Source organism: Salmo trutta, unplaced genomic scaffold (genome assembly GCF_901001165.1).
Source record: "Salmo trutta unplaced genomic scaffold, fSalTru1.1, whole genome shotgun sequence".
NCBI classification, from domain to species: Eukaryota; Metazoa; Chordata; class Actinopteri; order Salmoniformes; family Salmonidae; genus Salmo; species Salmo trutta.
Genome location: NW_021823104.1, coordinates 1352836 through 1380131, shown reverse-complemented (window position 1 = coordinate 1380131; position 27296 = coordinate 1352836). Strand labels below are relative to the sequence as shown.

General features: G+C 49.8%; 2 protein-coding genes across 2 annotated transcripts in view; one reads left to right on the top strand and one right to left on the bottom strand.

Moving 5' to 3' along the window:
* LOC115188874 (regulator of G-protein signaling 11-like) overlaps window positions 1–27296 on the top strand; it is a 448181-nt gene that overhangs the window by 328514 nt on the left and 92371 nt on the right.
* The window catches only part of LOC115188909 (regulator of G-protein signaling 11-like), a 36188-nt gene continuing 21738 nt past the window's right edge, over window positions 12847–27296 (bottom strand). The window contains exon 5 of the mRNA XM_029747741.1: window positions 12847–12933. Within this exon, the coding sequence (XP_029603601.1) occupies window positions 12865–12933 (69 nt within the window). The 3' untranslated portion in view covers window positions 12847–12864. The remainder of the gene's footprint in view (window positions 12934–27296) is intronic.

The following is a 27296-nucleotide window of genomic DNA, read 5'->3' as shown; positions in this document are numbered from 1 at the left end:
GGCTAGTGGTCCTACTGATGGACAGACAGTGTAGATAGGAAAGATTACTAAAGGTTTAATAAAGGGTTAATACAGGTTTGGTCAGTAGGTTAGAATAGTTAAAGGATTAATACAGGTTTAGTAAATGTTTAGTAAAGGGTTAATACAGGTTTAGTAAATGTTTAGTAAAGGATTAATACAAGTTTAGTAAATGTTTAGTAAAGGATTAATACAGGTTTAGTAAATGTTTAGTAAAGGGTTAATACAGGTTTAGTAAAGGATTAATACAGGTTTAGTAAATGTTTAGTAAAGGGTTAATACAGGTTTAGTAAAGGGTTAATACAGGTTTAGTAAATGTTTAGTAAAGGGTTAATACAGGTTTAGTAAAGGGTTAATACAGGTTTAGTAAAGGGTTAATACAGGTTTAGTAAAGAGTTAATACAGGTTTAGTAAATGTTTAGTAAAGGATTAATACAGGTTTAGTAAATGTTTAGTAAAGGGTTAATACAGGTTTAGTAAAGGATTAATACAGGTTTAGTAAAGGGTTAATACAGGTTTAGTAAATGTTTAGTAAAGGATTAATACAGGTTTAGTAAAGGGTTAATACAGGTTTAGTAAAGAGTTAATTCAGGTTTAGTAAATGTTTAGTAAAGGATTAATACAGGTTTAGTAAATGTTTAGTAAAGGATTAATACAGGTTTAGTAAAGAGTTAATACAGGTTTAGTAAAGGATTAATACAGGTTTAGTAAATGTTTAGTAAAGGGTTAATACAGGTTTAGTAAAGGGTTAATACAGGTTTAGTAAAGGATTAATGCAGGTTTAGTAAAGGTTTAGTAAAGGTTTGGTAAAGGCTAGAGGTTAGAATAGTCACCTTCTCGTAGTCCACCAGCTCTCCCTGTTTCCTGATGTTCTTCTTAGCCAGATAGATCGCTGGACAGATAGAGAGATGAGATGGCCAGTTTAGACCCTACGAACTGATAGATCGCTGGACAGATAGAGAGATGAGATGGCCAGTTTAGACCCTACGAACTGATAGATCGCTGGACAGATAGAGAGATGAGATGGCCAGTTTAGACCCTACGAACTGATAGATCGCTGGACAGATAGAGAGATGAGATGGCCAGTTTAGACCCTACGAACTGATAGATCGCTGGACAGATAGAGAGATGAGATGGCCAGTTTAGACCCTACGAACTGATAGATCGCTGGACAGATAGAGAGATGAGATGGCCAGTTTAGACCCTACGAACTGATAGATCGCTGGACAGATAGAGAGATGAGATGGCCTGTTTAGACCCTACGAACTGATAGATCGCTGGACAGATAGAGAGATGAGATGGCCAGTTTAGACCCTACGAACTGATAAATCGCTGGACAGATAGAGAGATGAGATGGCCAGTTTAGACCCTACGAACTGATAGATCGCTGGACAGATAGAGAGATGAGATGGCCAGTTTAGACCCTACGAAACTGATAGATCGCTGGACAGATAGAGAGATGAGATGGCCAGTTTAGACCCTACGAGCTGATAGATCGCTGGACAGATAGAGAGATGAGATGGCCAGTTTAGACCCTACGAACTGATAGATCGCTGGACAGATAGAGAGATGAGATGGCCAGTTTAGACCCTACGAACTGATAGATCGCTGGACAGATAGAGAGATGAGATGGCCAGTTTAGACCCTACGAACTGTAGTCAAATAAATGACAGAATTCACAACATACCCTCAAACTCTTAACCCTTAACCTTTAACCTTTAACCTGTTAGGGCTAGGGGGATTATTGACACGGCCGGATAAAAAACGTACCCGATTTAATCTGGTTACTACTCCTGCCCAGTAACTAGAATATGCATATAATTATTGGCTTTGGATAGAAAACACCCTAAAGTTTCTAAAACTGTTTGAATGGTGTCTGTGAGTATAACAGAACTAATATGGCAGGCCAAAACCTGAGAAGATTCCATGCAGGAAGTGGCCTGTCTGACAAGTTGTGTTTCATCTTAGCTCTGTTTATTGAAGACTGAGGATCTTTGCTATAACGTGACACTTCCTACGGCTCCCATAGGCTCTCAGAGCCCGGGAAAAAGCTGAACGATATCGAGGCAGCCTCTGGCTGAAACACATTATCGCTTTTGGCAAGTGGCCGATCAGAGGACAATAGGCTTGGGCGCGTGCCTGAGTCGACCCCAAGCTTTATTTTCTTTCGTCTGTTTACCAAATTGCAGATTCCCGGTCGGAATATTATCGCTTTTTTACGAGAAAAATGGCATAAAAATTGATTTTAAACAGCGGTTGACATGCTTCGAAGTACGGTTATGAAATATTTCTATTTTTTTGTCACGAAATGTGTCGTGCGCGTGACTCTTATTTACACTTCGGATAGTGTCTTGAACGCACAAACAAAACGCCGCTGTTTGGACATAACTATGGATTATTTGGGACCAAACCAACATTTGTTATTGAAGTAGAAGTCCTGGGAGTGCATTCTGATGAAGAACACCAAAGGTAATCAAACTTTTCTAATAGTAAATCGGAGTTTGGTGAAGGCTAAACTTGCTGGGTGTCTAAATAGCTAGCCCTGTGATGCCGGGCTATCTACTTAGAATATTGCAAAATGTGCTTTCACCGAAAAGCTATTTTAAAATCGGACATATCGAGTGCATAGAGGAGTTCTGTATCTATAATTCTTAAAATAATTGTTATACTTTTTGTGAACGTTTATAGTGAGTAATTTAGTAAATTGTTAGTAAATTCGCCGGAAGTTTGCGGGGGGTATGCTAGTTCTGAACGTCACATGCTAATGTAAAAAGCTGTTTTTTGATATAAATATGAACTTGATTGAACAAAACATGCATGTATTGTATAACATAATGTCCTAGGTGTGTCATCTGATGAAGATCATCAAAGGTTAGTGCTGCATTTAGCTGTCTTCTGGGTTTTTGTGACATTATATGCTAGCTTGAAAAATGGGTGTCTGATTATTTCTGGCTGGGTACTCTGCTGACATAATCTAATGTTTTGCTTTCGTTGTAAAGCCTTTTTGAAATCGGACAGTGTGGTTAGATTAACGAGAGTCTTGTCTTTAAAATGCTGTAAAATAGTCATATGTTTGAGAAATTGAAGTAATAGCATTTCTAAGGTATTTGAATAACGCGCCACAGGATTCATTTTACATTTACATTTTAGTAATTTAGCAGACGCTCTTATCCAGAGCGACTTACAGTAGTGAATGCATACATTTCATACAATTTCATACATATCATACATTTTTTTCTGTGCTGGCCCCCCGTGGGAATCAAACCCACAACCCTGGTGTTGCAAACACCATGCTCTACCAACTGAGCTACCGTGAAGGATTCCACTGGCTGTTACGTAGGTGGGACGATTTCGTCCCGCCGGCCCTAGAGAGGTTAATCATCAACTCTCAACCTTTAACCCTTAACCTTTAACCATCAACCCTTAACCCTTAACCTTTAATCCTCAACCCTTAACCCTTAACCTTTAACCTTTAATCCTCAACTCTTAACCCTTAACCTTTAACCCTGAATCATCAACTCCCAGCCTCAACTCTTAACCCTTAACCTTTATCCTTTAATCATCAACCCTTAACCTTTAACCTTTAACCCTCAACTCTTAACCCTCAACCTCAACCTTTAACGTTTAATCTTCAACTCTTAACTTTTACCCCTTAGCCTTTAACCTTTAATCATCAACCCTTAACCCTCAACTCTTAACCCTTAACCTTTAACCTTTAACCCTCAACCATTAAAGAGTGACTGTCACTAATTATCCCTTTGAAAACGGCTTATAAGGCATCGATATGAGTCAGAAACATTTTTTGTGTCAAAATTTACTACGAAGTGTAAATAGGATAAATATGGGCACGAAGTCAGTCTTGTCTAAAAATGTAGTTTGGACCCTGAGTAGGTCACAACGAGCAAATTAAGGTACGTTTTGGATTAGAATTATGTAAACAATTCATGCCTTCTTTTTTCCAAGCTCAACGTGCAAATCACTCCTCCACCCACTACACACCCCTTTACTGGATGGCTCTGTTGTTTAACCCTAACCCTAACCCACTCCTCCACCCACTACACACCCCTTTACTGGATGGCTCTGTTGTTTAACCCTAACCCTAACCCACTCCTCCACCCACTACACACCCCTTTACTGGATGGCTCTGTTGTTTAACCCTAACCCTAACCCTAACCCTAACCCTAACCCACTCCTCCACCCACTTCACAGCCCTTTACTGGATGGCTCTGTTGTTTAACCCTAACCCTAACCCAAACCCTAACCCACTCCTCCACCCACTTCACAGCCCTTTACTGGATGGCTCTGTTGTTTTATTGCCCCCAGCGTTCAAAGGATCACGGACGGTTTGAGACTGAAAAGCCCAGATTGACCACAGCCAACTACGGTTTGCGTGCCCTTCCGAAGTACCCCAATATCCTACCGATCGGAATAGGTGGTTGGGATTCATTGGTCCCCCAATGGTGGTGAAAATACCATTAGCTAGACCATAGATTGCTGGTTATGTATCTGGTTATATATATTTTGATCATTTTGATTATCCCTATTATCGCTAGTATAGCTGACGTTGGCTTGTTAGCTACCTAACTAGCTAGCTAGCTAAAGTTAGCCTACCTCAATACAACTCAGATTTGGCTTGGAAACACGAATTGCCAAAAGGCACCTAAAGGACTCTCAGAACATGAGAAACAAGATTCTTTGGTCTGATGAAATCAAGATTGAACTCTTTGGCCTGAATGGCAAGCGTCACATCTGGAGGAATCCTGGCACCATCCCTATGGTGAAGCATGGTGGTTGGTGGCAGCAACATTTTCAGCAGCAGGGACTGGGAGACTAGTCAGGGGGAGGGAAAGATGAACAGAGCAAAGTACAGAGAAATCCTTAATGAAAACCTGCTCCAGAGCGCTGAGGACCTCAGGACCTTCCAACAGGACAACGACCCAAGAAAACACAGCCAAGACAACGGAGCTCATTCTCTCCCTCATCGATTTCGAGGGACCAGCCGAGACACCTGCCATGGGCCAACTGAGGGGACAGTTCGGGACCGACCAGTAGGAGGATCTGAACTTGAAAGCCGCCGCGGCCCAAGTGATAGTGGTGGATGGCCAGCTACTTCAGGGGGTTAGTGACTGGCCATACCGTCATTTCCAAATCAAGCCTTTTGTATCAGGTAAAGCACCAACAGGTGGAACTTAGAGAGGTGCTATTGCTGCCCTGACGAAACGCGGGAACTCTTCTCCAGCTGGCCCAAACCCATTTGTTTGGGGGGGCGCACCTGGGTATGGAGAAGACCCGGGAACAGGTCGGCGCCCAGTTCCACCGGCCCGGTATGAGGCGTGCCGTGGAAGACTATTGCTGCCCGGAGTGTCAAATCACCGCCCCCAAATGCACACTTCCCAAAACCCGCTGGTCTCGCTACTGATCATCAGGGTGCCATTTGAACGGATCGCAACGGACGTAGTGGGGCCCCTGGTAAAATCCTGGTAATAGTAGATTATGCTACTCGATATCCCGAGGCCAATCTCCTACGGGCGGCGGTCTCCAAGGGAATCGCCCGGGAGCTATTCCACCTCTTTAAACAAGGCGGGGTGAACGAGATCCTAACCGGCCAAGGTATGAAAGCAGATCTGGACCAGCCGTCTTTCACCCGTAGAAAGATGGGCTCGTCAAACGTTTTGGGGGGTATTAGACAGCGTTTTCGACACCGGAGGACTTATATCAGTTCTGGGTCGTCTCATTCGGTCTCCACGGAGCCCCACCCACGTTCCAGCACCTGATTGACCGACCCCATCAACAGTGGGCAGCGGCCTATTTGGATGACATCATCATCCATAGTCAAGGTTGAGAAGAGCACCTGACGTGCCTCCACGTGGTGCTGGACGTGCTCAGGTAAGCCGGGATGACAGCGAACCACAAGAAATGCAAGCTGGGGTTTGAGGAGGTGGAGTACCTGGGGTATTTGATAAGACGGGGAAAGTCAAGCCCCAGGAGAGGAAGCTCCACTCGGTATGTGACTGGCCCATTCCAAGACACAGGTCAAGTCCTTCCCGGGGCTGGATGAGATACTACAGCCGGTTCATCCCCAACTTTGCAGCTAGAGCCTCTCCCCTCACCAATCTAACCAGGGCCCACCTCCCGAAAACAGTCAACTGGTCAGACGAGACCGAAATGGCATTCAGGAACCTGAAGGAAGAGCTGTGCTCCCATCCGAATCTCGTAACACCCGATATCCAGTTACCGATGTTGGTCCAGACGGACACCAGCGACATGGGGCTAGGGGCCGTCCTGTCCCAGGTACAGGGGACAAGGGGCCGTCCTGTCCCAGGTACAGGGGACTAGGGCCGTCCTGTCCCAGGTACAGGGGACTAGGGACAGTCCTGTCCCAGGTACAGGGGACTAGGGGCCGTCCTGTCCCAGGTACACGGGACTAGGGGCCGTCCTGTCCCAGGTACAGTGGACTAGGGGCCGTCCTGTCCCAGGTACAGGGGACTAGGGGCAGTCCTGTCCCAGGTACACGGGACTAGGGGCCATCCTGTCCCAGGTACAGGGGACTAGGGGCCGTCCTGTCGCAGGTACAATGGACTAGGGGCCATCCTGTCCCAGGTACAGGGGACAAGCGCCCGTCGTGTCCCAGGTACAGGGGACTAGGGGCCGTCCTGTCCCAGGTACAGGGGACTAGGGGCCATCCTGTCCCAGGTACAGGGGACAAGGGCCCATCCTGTCCCAGGTACAGGGGACTAGGGGCCGTCCCAGGTACACGGGACTAGGGTCAGTCCTGTCCCAGGTACAGGGGACTAGGGGCCGTCCTGTCCCAGGTACAGGGGACTAGGGGCCGTCCTGTGTCAGGTACAGGGGACAAGGGCCCGTCGTGTCCCAGGTACAGGGGACTAGGGGCCGTCCTGTCCCAGGTACAGGGGACTAGGGGCCGTCCTGTCCCAGGTACAGGGGACTAGGGGCCGTCCTGTCCAGGTACAGGGGACTAGGGGCCGTCCTGTCCCAGGTACAGGGGACTAGGGGCCGTCCTGTCCCAGGTATAGGGGACTAGGGGCCGTCCTTTCCCAGGTACAGGGGACTAGGGGCAGTCCTGTCCCAGGTATAGGGGACCAGGGGCCGTCCTGTCCCAGGTACAGGGGACTAGGGGCCGTCCTGTCCCAGGTACAGGGGACCAGGGTCCGTCCTGTCCCAGGTACAGGGGACCAGGGGCCGTCCCAGGTACAGGGGACTAGGGGCAGTCCTGTCCCAGGTACAGGGGACCAGGGTCCGTCCTTTCCCAGGTAAAGGGGACTAGGGGCCGTCCTGTCCCAGGTACAGGGGACCAGGGTCTGTCCTTTCCCAGGTACAGGGGACTAGGGGCCGTCCTGTCCCAGGTACAGGGGACTAGGGGCCGTCCTGTCCCAGGTACAGGGGACTAGGGGCCGTCCTGTCCCAGGTACAGGGGACTAGGTGCCGTCCTGTCCAAGGTACAGGGGACTAGGGGCCGTCCTGTCCCAGGTACAGGGGACTAGGGGCCGTCCTGTCCCAGGTACAGGGGACTAGGTCCGTCCTGTCCCAGGTACAGGGGACTAGGGGCCGTCCTGTCCCAGGTACAGGGGACTAGGGGCCGTCCTGTCCCAGGTACAGGGGACAAGGGGCAGTCCTGTCCCAGGTACGGGGGACTAGGGGCAGTCCTGTCCCAGGTACAGGGGACTAGGGACAGTCCTGTCCCAGGTACGGGGGACTAGGGGCCATCCTGTCCTGGGTACGGGGGACTAGGGGCCGTCCTGTCCCAGGTACAGGGGACTAGGGACAGTCCTGTCCCAGGTACGGGGGACTAGGGGCAGTCCTGTCCCAGGTACAGGGGACTAGGGGCCGTCCTGTCCCAGGTACGGGGGACTAGGGGCAGTCCTGTCCCATGTACAGGGGACTAGGGGCAGTCCTGTCCCAGGTACAGTGGATTAGGTCCGTCCTGTCCCAGGTACAGGGGACAAGGGGCAGTCCTGTCCCAGGTACAGGGGACTAGGGGCAGTCCTGTCCCAGGTACACGGGACAAGGGTCCGTCCTGTCCCAGGTACACGGGACAAGGGTCCGTCCTGTCCCAGGTACAGGGGACTAGGGGCCGTCCTGTCCCAGGTACAGGGGCCGTCCTGTCCCAGGTACAGGGACTAGGGGCCGCCCTGTCCCAGGTACAGGGGACTAGGGGCCGTCCTGTCCCAGGTACAGGGGATTAGGGGCCGTCCTGTCCCAGGTACAGGGGACTAGGGGCAGTCCTGTCCCAGGTACAGGGGACTAGGGGCAGTCCTGTCCCAGGTACAGGGGATTAGGTCCGTCCTGTCCCAGGTACAGGGGATTAGGTCCGTCCTGTCCCAGGTACAGGGGACTAGGGGCCGTCCTGTCCCAGGTACAGGGGACTAGGTGCCGTCCTGTCCCAGGTACAGGGGACTAGGGACAGTCCTGTCCCAGGTACAGGGGACTAGGGGCCGTCCTGTCCCAGGTACAGGGGATTAGGTCCGTCCTGTCCCAGGTACAGGGGACTAGGGGCAGTCCTGTCCCAGGTACAGGGGACTAGGGGCCGCCCCGTCCCAGGTACAGGGGCCGTCCTGTCCCAGGTACAGGGGACTAGGGGCCGTCCCGTCCCAGGTACAGGGGACTAGGGGCAGTCCTGTCCCAGGTACAGGGGACTAGGGGCCGTCCTGTCCCAGGTACAGGGGACTAGGGGCAGTCCTGTCCCAGGTACAGGGGACTAGGGTCCGTCCTGTCCCAGGTACAGGGGACTAGGGGCAGTCCTGTCCCAGGTACAGGGGACTAGGGGCCGTCCTGTCCCAGGTACGGGGGACTAGGGGCCGTCCCAGGTACAGGGGACTAGGGGCCGTCCTGTCCCAGGTACAGGGGACTAGGGGCCATCCTGTCCCAGGTACAGGGGACTAGGGGCAGTCCTGTCCCAGGTACAGGGGACTAGGGGCCGTCCTTTCCCAGGTACAGGGTCCGTCCTGTCCCAGGTACAGGGGACTAGGGGCCGTCCTTTCCCAGGTACAGGGTCCGTCCTGTCCCAGGTACGGGGGACTAGGGGCAGTCCTGTCCCAGGTACGGGGGACTAGGGGCAGTCCTGACCCAGGTACAGGGGACTAGGGGCAGTCCTGTCCCAGGTACAGGGAATTAGGTCCGTCCTGTCCCAGGTACAGGGGACTAGGGGCCGTCCCAGGTACAGGGGACCAGGGGCCGTCCTGTCCCAGGTACAGGGGACCAGGGCCCGTCCTGTCCCAGGTACAGGGGACTAAGGGCCGCCTTTCCCAGGTACAGGGGACTAGGGGCCGTCCTGTCCCAGGTACAGGGGACTAGGGTCAGTCCTGTCCCAGGTACGGGGGACCAGGGGCCGTCCTGTCCCAGGTACAGGGGACTAGGGGCAGTCCTGTCCCAGGTACAGGGGCCGTCCTGTCCCAGGTACAGTGGATTAGGTCCGTCCTGTCCCAGGTACAGGGGACAAGGGTCCGTCCTGTCCCAGGTACAGGGGACTAGGGGCAGTCCTGTCCCAGGTACAGGGGACTAGGGGCCGTCCTATCCCAGGTACGGGGGACTAGGGGCAGTCCTGTCCCAGGTACAGGGGACTAGGGGCAGTCCTGTCCCAGGTACAGGGGACTAGGGGCCGTCCTGTCCCAGGTACAGGGGACTAGGGGCAGTCCTGTCCCAGGTACAGGGGACTAGGGTCCGTCCTGTCCCAGGTACAGTGGATTAGGGGCCGTCCTGTCCCAGGTACAGGGGACTAGGGGCAGTCCTGTCCCAGGTACAGGGGACTAGGGGCCGTCCTTTCCCAGGTACAGGGTCCGTCCTGTCCCAGGTACAGGGGACTAGGGGCCGTCCTTTCCCAGGTACAGGGTCCGTCCTGTCCCAGGTACAGGGGACTAGGGGCAGTCCTGTCCCAGGTACAGGGGACTAGGGGCCGTCCTTTCCCAGGTACAGGGTCCGTCCTGTCCCAGGTACAGGGGACTAGGGGCCGTCCTTTCCCAGGTACAGGGTCCGTCCTGTCCCAGGTACGGGGGACTAGGGGCAGTCCTGTCCCAGGTACGGGGGACTAGGGGCAGTCCTGTCCCAGGTACAGGGGACTAGGTGCAGTCCTGTCCCAGGTACAGGGGATTAGGTCCGTCCTGTCCCAGGTACAGGGGACTAGGGGCCGCCCTGTTCAGCTGGGAATGTCAGTATCTGTATCAGATGGGAATGTCAGTATCTGTATCAGATGGGAATGTCAGTATCAGATGGGAATGTCAGTATCTGTATCAGATGGGAATGTCAGTATCTGTATCAGATGGGAATGTCAGTATCTGTATCAGATGGGAATGTCAGTATCTGTATCAGATGGGAATGTCAGTATCTGTATCAGATGGGAATGTCAGTATCTGTTTCAGATGGGAATGTCAGTATCTGTATCAGATGGGAATGTCAGTATCTGTATCAGATGGGAATGTCAGTATCTGTTTCAGATGGAAATGTCAGTATCTGTTTCAGATGGGAATGTCAGTATTTGTATCAGATGGGAATGTCAGTATCTTGTTTCAGATGGGAAATGTCAGTATCTTATCAGATGGGAATGTCAGTATCTGTTTCAGCTGGAATGTCAGTATCTGTTTCAGATGGGAATGTCAGTATCTTGTATCAGATGGGAATGTCAGTATCTGTTATCAGATGGGAATGTCAGTATCTGTATCAGATGGGAATGTCAGTATCTGTTTCAGATGGGAATGTCAGTATCTGTATCAGATGGGAATGTCAGTATCTGTTTCAGATGGGAATGTCAGTATCTGTTTCAGATGGGAATGTCAGTATCTGTTTCAGATGGGAATGTCAGTATTTGTATCAGATGGGAATGTCAGTATCTGTATCAGATGGGAATGTCAGTATCTGTATCAGATGGGAATGTCAGTATCTGTATCAGATGGGAATGTCAGTATCTGTATCAGATGGGAATGTCAGTATCTGTATCAGATGGGAATGTCAGTATCTGTTTCAGATGGGAATGTCAGTATCTGTATCAGATGGGAATGTCAGTATCTGTATCAGATGGGAATGTCAGTATCTGTTTCAGAATGTCATTGAAAGGTGCACATTGTTATATTAGCAGAATAATGCTTCTATGGTATTTTATTAACCTTTATTTAACTAGGAAAGTCAGTTAGGAACAAATTCTTATTTTCAGTGACGGCCTAGGAACAGTCTGCCCCTTGTTCAGGGGAACGGTGGGTTAACTGCCTTGTTCAGGGGAACAGTCTGCCCCTTGTTCAGGGGAACAGTGGGCTAACTGCCTTGTTCAGGGGAACAGTCTGCCCCTTGTTCAGGGGAACGGTGGGTTAACTGCCTTGTTCAGGGGAACAGTCTGCCCCTTGTTCAGGGGAACGGTGGGTTAACTGCCTTGTTCAGGGGAACAGTGGGTTAACTGCCTTTTTCAGGGGAACAGTGGGTTAACTGCCTTGTTCAGGGGAACAGTGGGTTAACTGCCTTGTTCAGGGGAACGGTGGGTTAACTGCCTCGTTCAGGGGAACGGTGGGGTTAACTGCCTCGTTCAGGGGAACAGTGGGGTTAACTGCCTTGTTCAGGGGAACAGTGGGTTAACTGCCTTGTTCAGGGGAACAGTCTGCCCCTTGTTCAGGGGAACGGTGGGTTAACTGCCTTGTTCAGGGGAACAGTGGGTTAACTGCCTTGTTCAGGGGAACAGTGGGGTTAACTGCCTTGTTCAGGGGAACGGTGGGTTAACTGCCTTGTTCAGGTGAACGGTGGGTTAACTGCCTCATTCAGGGGAACAGTGGGTTAACTGCCTTGTTCAGGGGAACAGTCTGCCCCTTGTTCAGGGGAACGGTGGGTTAACTGCCTTGTTCAGGGGAACAGTGGGTTAACTGCCTTTTTCAGGGGAACAGTGGGTTAACTGCCTTGTTCAGGGGAACAGAGGGTTAACTGCCTTGTTCAGGGGAACGGTGGGTTAACTGCCTCGTTCAGGGGAACGGTGGGTTAACTGCCTCGTTCAGGGGAACGGTGGGGTTAACTGCCTCGTTCAGGGGAACGGTGGGTTAACTGCCTTGTTCAGGGGAACAGTGGGTTAACTGCCTTGTTCAGGGGAACAGTCTGCCCCTTGTTCAGGGGAACGGTGGGTTAACTGCCTTGTTCAGGGGAACAGTGGGTTAACTGCCTTGTTCAGGGGAACAGTGGGGTTAACTGCCTTGTTCAGGGGAACGGTGGGTTAACTGCCTTGTTCAGGGGAACGGTGGGTTAACTGCCTCATTCAGGGGAACAGTGGGTTAACTGCCTTGCTCAGGGGAACAGTGGGTTAACTGCCTCATTCAGGGGAACAGTGGGTTAACTGCCTTGTTCAGGGGAACAGTGGGTTAACTGCCTCGTTCAGGGGAACGGTGGGTTAACTGCCTTGTTCAGGGGAACGGTGGGTTAACTGCCTTGTTCAGGGGAACAGTGGGTTAACTGCCTTGTTCAGGGGAACGGTGGGTTAACTGCCTTGTTCAGGGGAACAGTGGGTTAACTGCCTTGTTCAGGGGAACAGTGGGTTAACTGCCTTGTTCAGGGGAACGGTGGGTTAACTGCCTTGTTCAGGGGAACAAGGCAGTTAACCCACCGTTCCCCTGAACAAGCACTTCTTTTAGAATATCTACATAGTTATTGAACTCAACCTGCTTGTTGTTGGTTGCAATTGAGTGGGGGGAAACAGCTGTGGCCAAGGTTATGACAGATGTCTTGGTGACGGCAAGGAGACACAACAAGAAACACACACATCAAAACCACAACCCCAAGCCAACTAACGTTTGGCTTCTGTCATGGCCCCCGGTATTTCATGAAGAGGAAGCAGAAAAAAACAAGGCAGAATCAACAGATGCCCACTTAACCCTTAACCTCACCATAGTCCAGCTCTGAGGCAGGCCAACGGCTACTGGTCCAGAAATATGGAGTCTGAGAGAGAGAGAGAGAGAGAGAGAGAGATGTTCAGAAAGAGGGAGATTTCTGCGTGAGGCCAAACCACACGACCAACAACATTGGACACTTTACGAAACCTTAAGCCTTCACTATCTCATCCTGGAATATCCAAGGCCTGAGGTCATCTGTCTTTGGCCTAAAGAGCAGGAACCTGGAATTCATCAATGAAATCAGAAATACAGACATTGTCATCCTACAAGACACCTGGTATAGAGGAGACGGACCCACTGGTTGCCCTCTAGGTTACAGAGAGCTGGTAGTCCCATCCACCACACTACCAGGTGGGTGGTATAGAGGAGATGGACCCACTGGTTGTCCTCTAGGTTACAGAGAGCTGGTAGTCCCATCCACCACACTACCAGGTGGGTGGTATAGAGGAGACGGACCCACTGGTTGCCCTCTAGGTTACAGAGAGCTGGTAGTCCCATCCACCACACTACCAGGTGGTATAGAGGAGAGGGACCCACTGGTTGTCCTCTAGGTTACAGAGAGCTGGTAGTCCCATCCACCACACTACCAGGTGGTATAGAGGAGACGGACCCACTGGTTGTCCTCTAGGTTACAGAGAGCTGGTAGTCCCATCCACCACACTACCAGGTGGTATAGAGGAGACGGACCCACTGGTTGTCCTCTAGGTTACAGAGAGCTGGTAGTCCCATCCACCACACTACCAGGTGGTATAGAGGAGATGGACCCACTGGTTGTCCTCTAGGTTACAGAGAGCTGGTAGTCCCATCCACCACACTACCAGGTGGTATAGAGGAGACGGACCCACTGGTTGTCCTCTAGGTTAAAACTACAAACTACAAAAGACAGCTTCTCCACATTCAGCCCACTGACACCCCTATCAGACCACAGCCACTAACACCCCTATCAGACCACAGCCACTAACACCCCTATCAGACCACAGTCAGCCCACTGACACCCCTATCAGACCACAGTCAGCCCCACTGACACCCCTATCAGACCACAGTCAGCCCACTGACACCCCTATCAGACCACAGCCCACTGACACCCCTATCAGACCACAGCCCACTGACACCCCTATCAGACCACAGTCAGCCCACTGACACCCCTATCAGACCACAGTCAGCCCACTGACACCCCTATCAGACCACAGTCAGCCCACTGACACCCTATCAGACCATAGCCCACTGACACCCCTATCAGACCACATTCCACTGACACCCCTATCAGACCACAGTCAGCCCACTGACACCCCTATCAGACCACAGCCCACTGACACCCCTATCAGACGACAGTCAGCTACTGACACCCCTATCAGACGACAGTCAGCTACTGACACCCCTATCAGACCACAGTCAGCCCACTGACACCCCTATCAGACCACATTCCACTGACACCCCTATCAGACCACAGCCCACTGACACCCCTATCAGACCACAGCTCACTGACACCCCTATCAGACCACATTCCACTGACACCCCTATCAGACCACAGCCCACTGACACCCCTATCAGACCACAGCCAGCCCACTGACACCCCTATCAGACCACAGTCAGCCCACTGACACCCTTATCAGACCACAGTCAGCCCACTGACACCCCTATCAGACCACAGTCAGCCCACTGACACCCCTATCAGACCACAGCCCACTGACACCCCTATCAGACCACAGCCCACTGACACCCCTATCAGACCACAGTCAGCCCACTGACACCCCTATCAGACCACAGTCAGCCTACTGACACCCCTATCAGACCACAGCCCACTGACACCCCTATCAGACCACAGCCTACTGACACCCCTATCAGACCACAGTCAGCCCACTGACACCCCTATCAGACCACAGCCCACTGACACCCCTATCAGACCACAGTCAGCCCACTGACACCCCTATCAGACCACAGTCAGCCCACTGACACCCCTATCAGACCACAGCCTACTGACACCCCTATCAGATCTCAGCAGTCTACTTGAAAAGAGAAATACTCAGTGATGAGGCATCAACGTCAAAGGAACTGAGTAATATTAAGAAATGCTATAGATGGAAGGAAAGTAGTGTGGAAAAAAAACTATTAGGAAGCATCAAATTCAATCCCTTTTAGACAACTTCCTGGACAAAACGTTCCACTGTAACAGTGAAGGTGTAAACTCGGCAGTAGAAAATCTTAACAGTATTTTTGACCTCTCAGCTTCCCTATCAAATCTAAAAATGTCAAACAGAAAACCGAAGAAAATTATCAACAATGACAAATGATTTGATGAGGAATGCAGAAACCTAAGAAAGAAATGGAGAAAACTGTCCAACCAAAAACACAGAGACCCAGAAAACCTGAGTCTACACCTTCACTATGGGGAATCACTAAAACAATACAGAAACACAGAGACCCAGAAAACCTGAGTCTACTCCTTCACTATGGTGAATCACTAAAACAATACAGAAACACAGAGACCCAGAAAACCTGAGTCTACGCCTTCACTATGGTGAATCACTAAAACAATACAGAAACACAGAGACCCAGAAAACCTGAGTCTACACCTTCACTATGGGGAATCACTAAAACAATACAGAAACACAGAGACCCAGAAACCCTGAGTCTACTCCTTCACTATGGTGAATCACTAAAACAATACAGAAACACAGAGACCCAGAAAACCTGAGTCTACGCCTTCACTATGGTGAATCACTAAAACAATACAGAAATACACTACGGAAAACCAAACAACAACACGAAGAACTATCTATCCAAAACAGAGATGTGTGGATAAACCACTTCTCCAATCTTCTCCAGTCTCTATAACAAAGAACAAACAGCAAAAACATAAACATGATCAAAATACAGATCTTAGAATCAACTATTAAAGACTACCAGAACCCACTGGATTCTCCAATTACATTGAATAAACTACAGGACAAAATACAAAACCCTCCAACCCAAAAAGGCTTGTGGTGTTGATGGTGTCCTCAACGAAATGATCAAATATACAGACAACAAATTCCAATTGGCTATACTAAAACTCTTTAACATCATCCTCAGCTCTGGCATCTTCCCCAATATTTGGAACTAAGGACTGATCACCCCAATCCACAAAAGCGGAGACAAATATGACCCCATATATACGTCAACAGCGACATTGAGAAAATCTTTGGCATTATCATTAACAGCAAACTCATACATTTCCTCAGTGAAAACAATGCACTGAGCAAATGTCAAATTGGCTTTTTACCAAATTACCGTATGACAGACCACGTATTCAGCCTGCACACCCTAATTGACAAACAAACCAAAACAAAGGCAAAGTCTTCTCATGCTTTGTTGATTTCAAAAAAGGATTTGACTCAATTTGGCATGAGGGTCTACTAAATAAATTGATGGAAAGTGGTGTTGGGGGAAAAACATACATTATAAAATCCATGTACACAAACAACAAGTGTGCGGTTAAAATGGCAATGAACACACGTTTCTTCCCACAGGGCCGTGGGGTGAGACAGGGATGCAGCTTAAGCCCCACCCTCTTCAACATATATATCAATGAATTGGTGAGGGCACTAGAACAGTCTGCAGCACCCGGCCTCACCCTACTAGAATCTGAAGTCAAATGTTTACTGTTTGCTGATGATCTGGTGCTTCTGTCCCCAACCAAGGAGGGCCTACAGCACCACCTAGATCTACTGCACAGATTCTGACAGACCTGGGCCCTGGCAGACCTGGGTCCTGACAGACCTGGGCCCTGAAAGACCTGGGCCCTGATAGACCTGGGCCCTGACAGACCTGGGCCCTGACAGACCTGGGCCCTGACAGACCTGGGCCCTGGCAGTAAATCTCAGTAAGACCAAAATAATGGTGTTCCAAAAAAGGTCCAGTCGCCAGGACCACAAAAATAAATTCCATCTAGACACCGTTGCCCTAGAGCACACAAAACACTATACAGACCTTGGCCTAAACATCAGCGCCACAGGTAACTTCCACAAAGCTGTGAACGATCTGAGAGACAAGGCAAGAAGGGCCTTCTACGCCATCAAAAGGAACATAACATTTTACATACCAATTAGGATCTGGCTAAAAATGACTTGAATCAGTTGTTGAACCCATTGCCCTTTATGGTTGTGAGGTCTGGGGTCCGAATACCAACCAACAATTCACTAAATGGGACAAACACCAAATTGAGACTCTGCATGCAGAATTCTGCAATAATATCCTCAGTGTACAACGTAAAACCACAAATAATGCAGAGCAGAATTAGGCCGATACCCGCTAATGATCAAAATCCAGAAAAGAGCCGTTAAATTCTACAACGACCTAAAAGGAAGCGATTCCCAAACCTTCCATAACAAAGCCATCACCTACAGAGAGATGAACCTGGAGAAGAGTCCCCTCAGCAAGCTGGTCCTGGGGCTCTGTTCACAAACACAAACAGACACCACAGAGCCCCAGGACAGCAACACAATTAGACCCCACAGAGCCCCAGGACAGCAACACAATTAGACCCCACAGAGCCCCAGGACAGCAACACAATTAGACCCCACAGAGCCCCAGGACAGCAACACAATTAGACACCACAGAGCCCCAGGACAGCAACACAAACAGACCCCACAGAGCCCCAGGACAGCAACACAATTAGACCCAACCAAATCATGAGAAAACAAAAAGATAATTACTTGACACATTGGAAAGAATTAACAAAAAAACAGAGCAAACTAGAATGCTATTTGGCCCTAAACAGAGAGAACAACGTGGCAGAATACCTAACCACTGGGACTGACCCAAACTTAAGGAAAGCTTTGACTATGTACAGACCCAGTGAGCGTAGCCTTGCTATTGAGAAAGGACGCCGTAGGCAGACCTGGCTCTTAAGACAAGACAGGCTATGTGCAACACTGCCCACAAAATGAAGTGGAAACTGAGCTGCACTTCCTAACTTCCTGCCCAAATGTATGACCATATTAGAGACACATATTTCCCTCAGATTACACAGATCCACAAAGAATTAGAAAACAAACCCAATTTTGATAAACTCACAGCAGTAAGATTTGTGACCTGTTGCCACAAGAAAAGGGCAACCAATGAAGAACAAAACACCATTGTAAATACAACCCATATTTATGTTTATTTATTTTCCCTTTTGTACTTTAACTATTTGCACATCGTTACAACACTGTATGTATACACATAATGTGACATTTGAAATGTCTTTATTCTTTTGGAACTTCTGTGAGTGTAATGTTTACTGTTCATTTTTATTGTTTATTTCACTTTTGTATATTATCTATTTCACCTGCTTTGGCAATGTTAACATATGTTTCCCATGCCAATAAAGCCCCCTTGAATTGACTTGAATTGAGAGGGGGAGGAGAGAGAGGAGAGAGAGGAGGAGAGAGAGATATTCAGAAAGAGAGAGGGAGAGAGAGAGATGTCTGTGTGTGTGTAGAGAGAGGGGGAGTAGAGAGGAGAAAGAGGAGAGAGAGATGTTCAGAGAGAGAGAGAGATGTTGAGAGAGAGAGAGAGAGAGAGAGAGAGAGAGAGAGAGAGAGAGAGAGAGAGAGTTGTCTGTGTTACCTGGAAGCGGTAAGGAGAGCCATCAGATCTCAGGAGATGTCACTTTGAGAGCGAGGCTCTTTCAGAGGATAGATGTACCCATACTGCACCAGGAGTCCTCCCAGGTGGCGCGCCTCTACACACACACATTTCAAAGTGACATTTTGCAGCTTTGAGATGAAGATATGGTATAAAACTAGAAATAGTGACAGGGGGAATTACATCCACAGTGAAAAAAGGAAGAGCCAGACTCACCTTCCTCTGTTATATTGTATTTCTGAATCAGCCACTCGAAGACGTCATTACCTGAAGAGAAAGAGACGTTAGCCCCCGTTTAAACCCCGATCTAACATGCCTCCTTTGTCCTGATCTTGTCCACATGCTGATTGTGCCCACGTTTTTCCACATAGGCGTAGACGATTAAAAAGAGGCATTGCGATGTGATCGTGATCAGGGCGTAGACGATTAAAAAGAGGCATTGCGATGTGATCGTGATCAGATCTTCCTGACCCCCGTCCAGAGGTAGTCGGGAACCCGTTGTGTCAGGATTAATGCCAAGTGTCACGGTGTGGTATAACCCTACTGGTCACGGTGTGGTATAACCCTACTAGGGCTTAATGCCCAGTGTAGACGGATCTGGATTAATGCCAAGTGTAGACGGATCTGGATTAATGCCAAGTGTAGACGGATCTGGATTAATGACAAGTGTAGACGGATCTGGATTAATGCCAAGTGTCACGGTGTGGTATAACCCTACTAGGGAAAAATGCCAGGTGTAGACGTATCTGGATTAATGCCGAGTGTAAACGGATCTGGATTAATGCCGAGTGTAGACGGATCTGGATTAATGCCAAGTGGAGACGGATCTGGATTAATGCCAAGTGTAGACGGATCTGGATTAATGCCAAGTGTAGACGGATCTGGATAAAATGCCAAGTGTAGATGGATCTGGACAGATCACAAACATTTTGATCATGGTATAACCCTACTGGTCTCGGTCTGGTATAACCCTACTGGTCGCGGTGTGGTATAACCCTACTGGTCACGGTCTGGTACAACCCTACTGGTCACGGTCTGGTATAACCCTACTGGTCACGGTCTGGTACAACCCTACTGGTCACGGTCTGGTATAACCCTACTGGTCTCGGTCTGGTACAACCCTACTGGTCACGGTCTGGTATAACCCTACTGGTCTGGTACAACCCTACTGGTCCGGTCTGGTATAACCCTACTGGTCTCGGTCTGGTACAACCCTACTGGTCACGGTCTGGTATAACCCTACTGGTCTGGTACAAACCCTACTGGTCACGGTCTGGGTATAACCCTACTGGTCTGGTACACCCACTGGTCCGGTCTGGTATAACCCTACTGGCTCGGTCTGGTACAACCCTACTGGTCACAGGTCTGGTACAACCCTACTGGTCCGGTCTGGTATAACCCTACTGGTCACGGTGTGGTATAACCCACTGGTCACGGTCTGGTAGAACCCTACTGGTCACGGTGTGGTAGAACCCTCTGGTCAGGGTCTGTACAACCTACTGGTCTGGTCTGGTATAACCCTACTGTCTGGTACAAGACCCTACTGGTCACGGTCTGGTATAACCCTACTGGTCTGGTAACAACCTACTGGTCACGTCTGGTATAACCCTACTGGTCTCGTCTGGTATAACCCTACTGGTCACGGTGTGGTATAACCCTACTGGTCACGGTCTGGGTATAACCCTACTGGTCACGGTGTGGTATAACCCTACTGGTCAGGGTCGGGTACAACCTACTGGTCTGGGTCTGGTATAACCCTACTGGTCTGGGTCTGGTATAACCCTACTGGTCACGGTCTGGTACAAACCCTACTGGTCACGGTCTGGTACAACCCTACTGGTCAGGTCGGTATAACCCTACTGGTCACGGTGTGGTACCACCCTGGTCACGTGTGGTACAACCCTACTGGTCACGGTCTGGTATAACCCTACTGGTCACGGTCTGGTATAACCCTACTGGTCACGGTCTGGTATAACCCTACTGGTCACGGTCTGGTACAACCCTACTGGTCAGGGTCTGGTACAACCCTACTGGTCCGGTTGTGGTACAACCCTACTTGTCACGTGTGGTACAACCCTACTGGTCACGTGTGGTACAACCCTACTGGTCCACGGGTGTACAACCCTACTGGTCACGGTCTGGTACAACCCCTCTGGTCACGGTCTGGTACAACCCTACTGGTCACGGTGTGGTACACCCTACTGGTCACGGTCTGGCACCCTACTGGTCACGGTCTGGTACAACCCTACTGGTCACGGTCTGGTACAACCCTACTGGTCACGGTCTGGTACAACCCTACTGGTCACGGTCTGGTATAACCCTACTGGTCACGGCTGGTACACCCTACTGGTCCGGTCTGGTACAACCCTACTGGTCACGGTCTGGTACAACCCTACTGGTCACGGTGTGGTACAACCCTACTGGTCACGGTCTGGTACACCCTACTGGTCACGGTCTGGTACAACCCTACTGGTCACGGTCTGGTACAACCCTACTGGTCACGGTCTGGTACAACCCTACTGGTCACGGTCTGGTATAACCCTACTGGTCACGGTGTGGTACAACCCTACTGGTCACGGTGTGGTACAACCCTACTGGTCACGGTCTGGTATAACCCTACTGGTCACGGTCTGGTACAACCCTACTGGTCACGGTGTGGTACAACCCTACTGGTCACGGTCTGGTATAACCCTACTGGTCACGGTCTGGTACAACCCTACTGGTCACGGTCTGGCTACAAACCCTACTGGTCACGGTGTGGTACAACCCTACTGGTCACGGTCTGGTACAACCTACTGGTCTGGGTCTGGTACAACCCTACTGGTCTACGGTCTGGTACAACCCTACTGGTCCGGTCTGGTACAACCCTACTGGTCACTGGTTGTGGTACAACCCTACTGGTCACGGTGTGGAGGGTCAGGGTGTGGTAACCTTGGTAACCTACCGGTCATGGCGTATAATGGTGATGAGGACCTAGAGGTCAGGTTGTGGTAACCTTGGTAACCTACCGGTCATGGCGTATAACGGTGATGAGGACCTAGAGGTCAGGGTGTGGTAACCTTGGTAACCTACCGGTCATGGCGTATAACGGTGATGAGGACCTAGAGGTCAGGGTGTGGTAACCTTGGTAACCTACCGGTCATGGCATGGGGAATAACGGTGATGAGGAGTCTCTGGTTTCTCATCTTCATCCCCATGTCAGGATCTTGCATCGCTACGATCACTCTCTCCATCTACACACACACACACACACACACACACACACACACACACACACACACCACACACACACACACACACACACACCACACAGGGGTTTAGGGAGACACACACACACACACACACACACACACAGGGGTTAGGGAGACACACACACACACACACACAGGGGTTAGGGGTTAGGGAGTAGGGGATAGGGAGTAGGGAGTAGGGAGTAGGGATAGGGGTTAGGGAGTAGGGGTTAGGGAGTAGGGGATAGGGAGTAGGGGTTAGGGAGTAGGGAGTAGGGAGTAGGGGATAGGGAGTAGGGAGTAGGGAGTAGGGAGTAGGGGATAGGGAGTAGGGAGTAGGGGATAGGGAGTAGGGTTTAGGGAGTAGGGGATAGGGAGTAGGGAGTAGGGGATAGGGAGTAGGGTTTAGGGAGTAGTGGATAGGGAGTAGGGTTTAGGGAGTAGGGGATAGGGGTTAGGGAGTAGGGGTTAGGGAGTAGGGGATAGGGAGTAGGGGTTAGGATAGTAGGAGAATAGGGTTAGGAGTAGAGTTTAGGGAGTAGTAGGGATATTAGCGATAGGGGTTAGCCATCAGAACCTCCATCGGCAGCTAGCCATCAGAACCTCCATCAGCAGCTAGCCATCAGAACCTCCATCGGCAGCTAGCCATCAGAACCTCCATCGGCAGCTAGCCATCAGAACCTCCATTGGCAGCTAGCCATCAGAACCTCCATCAGCAGCTAGCCATCAGAAGATAACCAGCTAATTAGCTACTAGCTATTTAATCATTATCAGCCACTGCTAGCGGCCTTTACCTTCCTCACAGACACCAGCCACTTTTAGCCTGGATAATACATTCCAGCCTGCCAGTATCAGACTGTTTTCTCCACTACAACGCCGGATTCCTGCCGTAAACCCTGGACCATTACTCCTGATCATCACAGCTAGCTAGCTGCCACCCGAGTGGCCCGGCCCCGAAGCTAGCCCTGAGCTAGCCCCCCAGTGATCACTCCGGCTACACAGCTGATCCCTCCCGGACTCTACCGCAACACGGCTAGGAATACACTACTCCACCGGATCCTTGCCATAAGCTCTGGACCTTTGCATCGGATCATCGCTGCTAGCTAGCCTGCTACCGAGTGGCTATAGCGGCTAATTCCCCTGTCCTGAAAGCTAGACACCAGTTAGCCGTGAGCCAGGCGCATCTCCAGGCTAGCAAACACAATTACTACAACTACAATACCTCTTTCGCCAACTGGCCTGGTCCCTTTGTCGACCATGGTGCCCCCACCGTAAACCACGACTGGTCTGCCGACGTAACTACATCCTCTGTGCCATCAGAACCTCCATTTGCGGACGACTTCTGAGCAAGACGCTTTTACTAGCCCCGGCCTGCTAACTTTAAACGCTGTGTCTCCCGCCTTGCTAGCATAGTAATAATGACTACCCCGGCTTCCCTGTTTCATCTATTGCTGTCACTGGACCCTATGTTCACTTGGCTACATAGCCTGATGCCTGCTGGACTGTTCATTAATCACGGGTTACTCCATTTTTGTTTATTTTATTTTGTTTATCTGTCGCCCTAGCCACGAACTCAGGCCCTGTGGTGTAGGTTAACCGACCCTCTCTGCCGATTCATCGCCATTTTAACCTGTTGTTGTGTTGTCTTAGCTGATTAGCTGTTGTTGTCTTAGCTAGCTCTCCCAATCAACACCGTGTGATTGCTTTATGCCTCGCTTTATGTCTCTCTCAAATGTCAATATGCTATGTATACTGTTGTTTAGGACAGTTATCATTGTTTTAGTTTACTTGCGGAGCCCCTAGTCCCGCTCTAACATGCCTCAGATACCTCCTTTGTCCCACCTCCCACACATGCGGTGACCTCACCCAGCATAACTAGCGCGTCCAGAGATGCAACCTCTCTTATCATCACTCAATGCCTGGGTTTACCTCCACTGTACCCGCACCCCACCATACCCCTGTCTGTACATTATGCCCTGAATCTATTCTACCACGCCCAGAAATCTGCTCCTTTTATTCTCTGTCCCCAACGCACTAGACGACCAGTTTTGATAGCCTTTAGCCGTAGCCTTATCCTACTCCTCCTCTGGTGATGTAGAGGTTAACCCAGGCCCTGCAGCCCCCAGCACCACTCCCATTCCACAGGTTTCTTATAGCCTTTAGCCGTACCCTTATCCTACTCCTCCTCTGTCCTCGGGTGATGTGGAGGTTAACCCCCCGGCCCTGCGTGTCCCCACCACCCTGATTTGTTGATGAAAAAGCCTTGGTTTTCATGCATGTTAACATCAGAAGACTACTCCCCTTAGTTTGTTTTACTCACTGCTTTTGCACACTCCGCCAACCCTGATGTCCTTGCCCGTGTCCGAATCCTGGTTTAGGAAGGCCACCAAAATTCTGAGATTTCCATTCCCAATACAAACATTTTCCATCAAGATAGAACTGCCAAACGGGGAGGAGTTGCAATCATACTGCAGGAGATAGCCTGCAAAGTTCTGTCATACTTTCCGGTCTATGCCCAGACAGTTCTAGCTTCTAATTTTTAAAAATTAATCTCTCCAGAAATAAGTCTCTCACTGTTGATGCCTGTAATAGACCCCCATCAGCTCCCAGCTGTGCCCTGGACACCATATGTGAATTGATTGCCCCCCATCTATCTTCAGAGTTCGTTCTGTTAGGTGACCTAAACTGGGATATGCTTAACTCCCCGGCAATCCTACAATCTAAACTGATGCCCTCAATCCTCACACAAATTATCAACGAACCCACTAGGTACAACCCTAAATCCGTAAACATGGGCACCCTCATAGATATTATCCTGACCAACTTGCCCTCCAAATACACCTCTGCTGTTTTCAATCAGGATCTCAGCGATCACTGCCTCCTTGCCTGCACCCGTAATGGGTCCGCGATCAAACGACCACCCCTCATCACTGTCAAACGCTCCCTAAAACACTTCAGCGAGCAGGCCTTTCTAATCGACCTAGCCCGGGTATCCTGGAAGGATATTGCCTCATCCGTCAGTCGAGGCTGCTGGTCGTTCTTTAAAAGTAATTTCCTCACCATCTTAATTAAATAAGCATGCCCCTTTCAAAAAATATAGAACTAAGAGCAGATATAGCCCTTGGTTCACTCCAGACCTGACTGCCCTCGACCAGCACAAAAACATCCTGCAATAGCATCAAATAGTTCCCGCGATATGCAACTTTTCAGGGAAGTCAGTAACCAATACAGTCAGGAACCATACAACACTCCTTCCGTGGCCTCCAACTGCTCTTAAACGCAAAGTAAAACTAAATGCATGCTCTTCAACCATTCGCTGCCTGCACCTGCCCGCCCGCCCCGACTAGCATCACTACTCTGGACGGTTCTGACTTAGAATATGTGGACAACTACAAATACCTAGGTGTCTGGCTAGACTGTAAACTCTCCTTCCAGACTCATATTAAACATCTCCAATCCAAAATAAAATCTAGAATCGGTTTCCTGTTTCGCAACAAAGTGTCACGGCTTCTTCCGAAGTCGACTCCTCGTTCGGGCGGCCGTTCGGCGACCGACGTCACCGGCTTTCTAGCCATCGCCGCTCCATTTTTTCATATTTCCATTTGTTTTGTCTTGTTTCCATTACACACCTGGTTTTTATTCCCTAACACTGCATGTTTTTAGTCCTCTGTTCCCCTCTATTGTCACGACTCCCACCGAGGGTGGCGCCCCCTCCTGCTCGGTGGTGCTCGGCGGTCATCATCACCGGCCTACTAGCTGCCACTGATTCCTTTTTGTTTTCCCCCCTTTCTGTTATTGTTTGCACCTGTCCTTAGTTGGGTTGATTAGAGGGGCTATATGAGCTAGCTGGCCCGCCTGCTCTTTGTGCGGGATTGTTTCTCTGTTGGTTGCTTTGTTACGTGCTGTATGTATTTAGCGCTAGTGCGTTGGTTTACGCTCACTGTGTTTTGTCCCCTGTGTTTGGGGCACTTTGATTTTTGTGTGCGCTGAGTTCGCTATTTGGGGTGGCAGGTGTTTTTTGCTGTGTCGCTCATTAAAAGCCATCACCCGTATCGCTGCTTCCTGCGTCTGATTCCTCCTCCACTACCCCTAAGCATTACATCCAAGTCTTTGTGTGAAATTGTTGTATGTTATGTGGGTATTTATCATGCGCCTGATTTTTGTTCACGTTCCGTGTTTTGGGCACGTTTATTGTATTCTGTGCTGTCGTTTTGGAATGGAATAAAAGTGCACCTGTTACTACACGCTACTCTCCTGCACCTGACTTCGCCTCCCTTACGCACCCGTAACACAAAGCCTCCTTTACTCACGCCGCCAAACATACCCTCGTAAAAACTGACCATCCTACCGATCCTCGACTTCGGCGATGTCATTTACACTCTACTCAGAAAACTGGATGCAGTCTATCACAGTGCTATCTGTTTTGTCACCAAAGCCCCTTATACCACCCACCACTGCAACCTGTATGCTCTAGTCGGCTGGCCCTCGCTATCTATTCATCGCCAGACCCACTGGCTCCAGGTCATCTATAAGTCTATGCTAGTAAAGCTCCGCCTTATCTCAGCTCACTGGTCACCATAACACCCCACCCGTAGCACAGCGCATCTCACTGGTCACCCCCAAAGCCATCACCTCCTTTGGCCGCCTTTCCTTCCAGTTCTCTGCTGCCAATGACTGGAACGAATTGCAAAATCGCTGAAGCTGGAGACTTATATTTCCCTCACTAACTTTAAACATCAGCTATCTAAGCAGCTAGCCGATCGCTGCAGCTGTACATAGCCCATCTGTAAATGGCCCATCCAACTACCTACCTCATCCCCATATTGTTATTATTTACTTTTCTGCTCTTTTGCACACCAGTATTTCTACTTGCACATCATCATTTGCACATCTATCACTCCAGTGTTAATTTGCTAAATTGTAATTACTTCGCTACTACGGCCTATTTATTACCATACCTCCTCATGCCATTTGCACACACTGTATTTAGACTTTCTTCTTTTTCTACTGTGTTATTGACTGTACGCTTGTTTACTCCATGTGTAACTCTGTGTTGTTGTATGTGTCGAATTGTTATGCTTTATCTTGGCCCAGTCACAGTTGTAAATGAGAACTTGTTCTCAACTTGCCGACCTGGTTAAATTAAGGTGAAATAAATACATAAAAAAGGTGTTAGGGGTTAGGGAGTAGGGGTTAGGGAGTAGGGGTTAGGGTTAGGGAGTAGGGTTAGGGATGGGTTTAGGGTTAAGGAGTAGGGGTTAGGGTTTAGAAGTAGGGGTTAGGGAGTAGGGGTTAGGGATAGGGGTTAGGGTTAGGGAGTAGGGGTTAGGGATGGGGTTTAGGGTTAAGGAGTAGGGGTTAGGGTTTAGAAGTAGGGTTTGGGAGTAGGGTTTAGGGAGTAGGGGTTTAGGGAGTAGGGGTTAGGGAGTAGGGGTTAGGGACGGGGTTTGGGGATGGGGTAGGGTTAAGGAGTAGGCTTTAGGGAGTAGGGTTAGGGAGTAGGGGTTAGGGAGGGGTTAGGGGTAGGGGTTAGGGATGGGGTTTAGGGATGGGGTTAGGGTTAGGATAG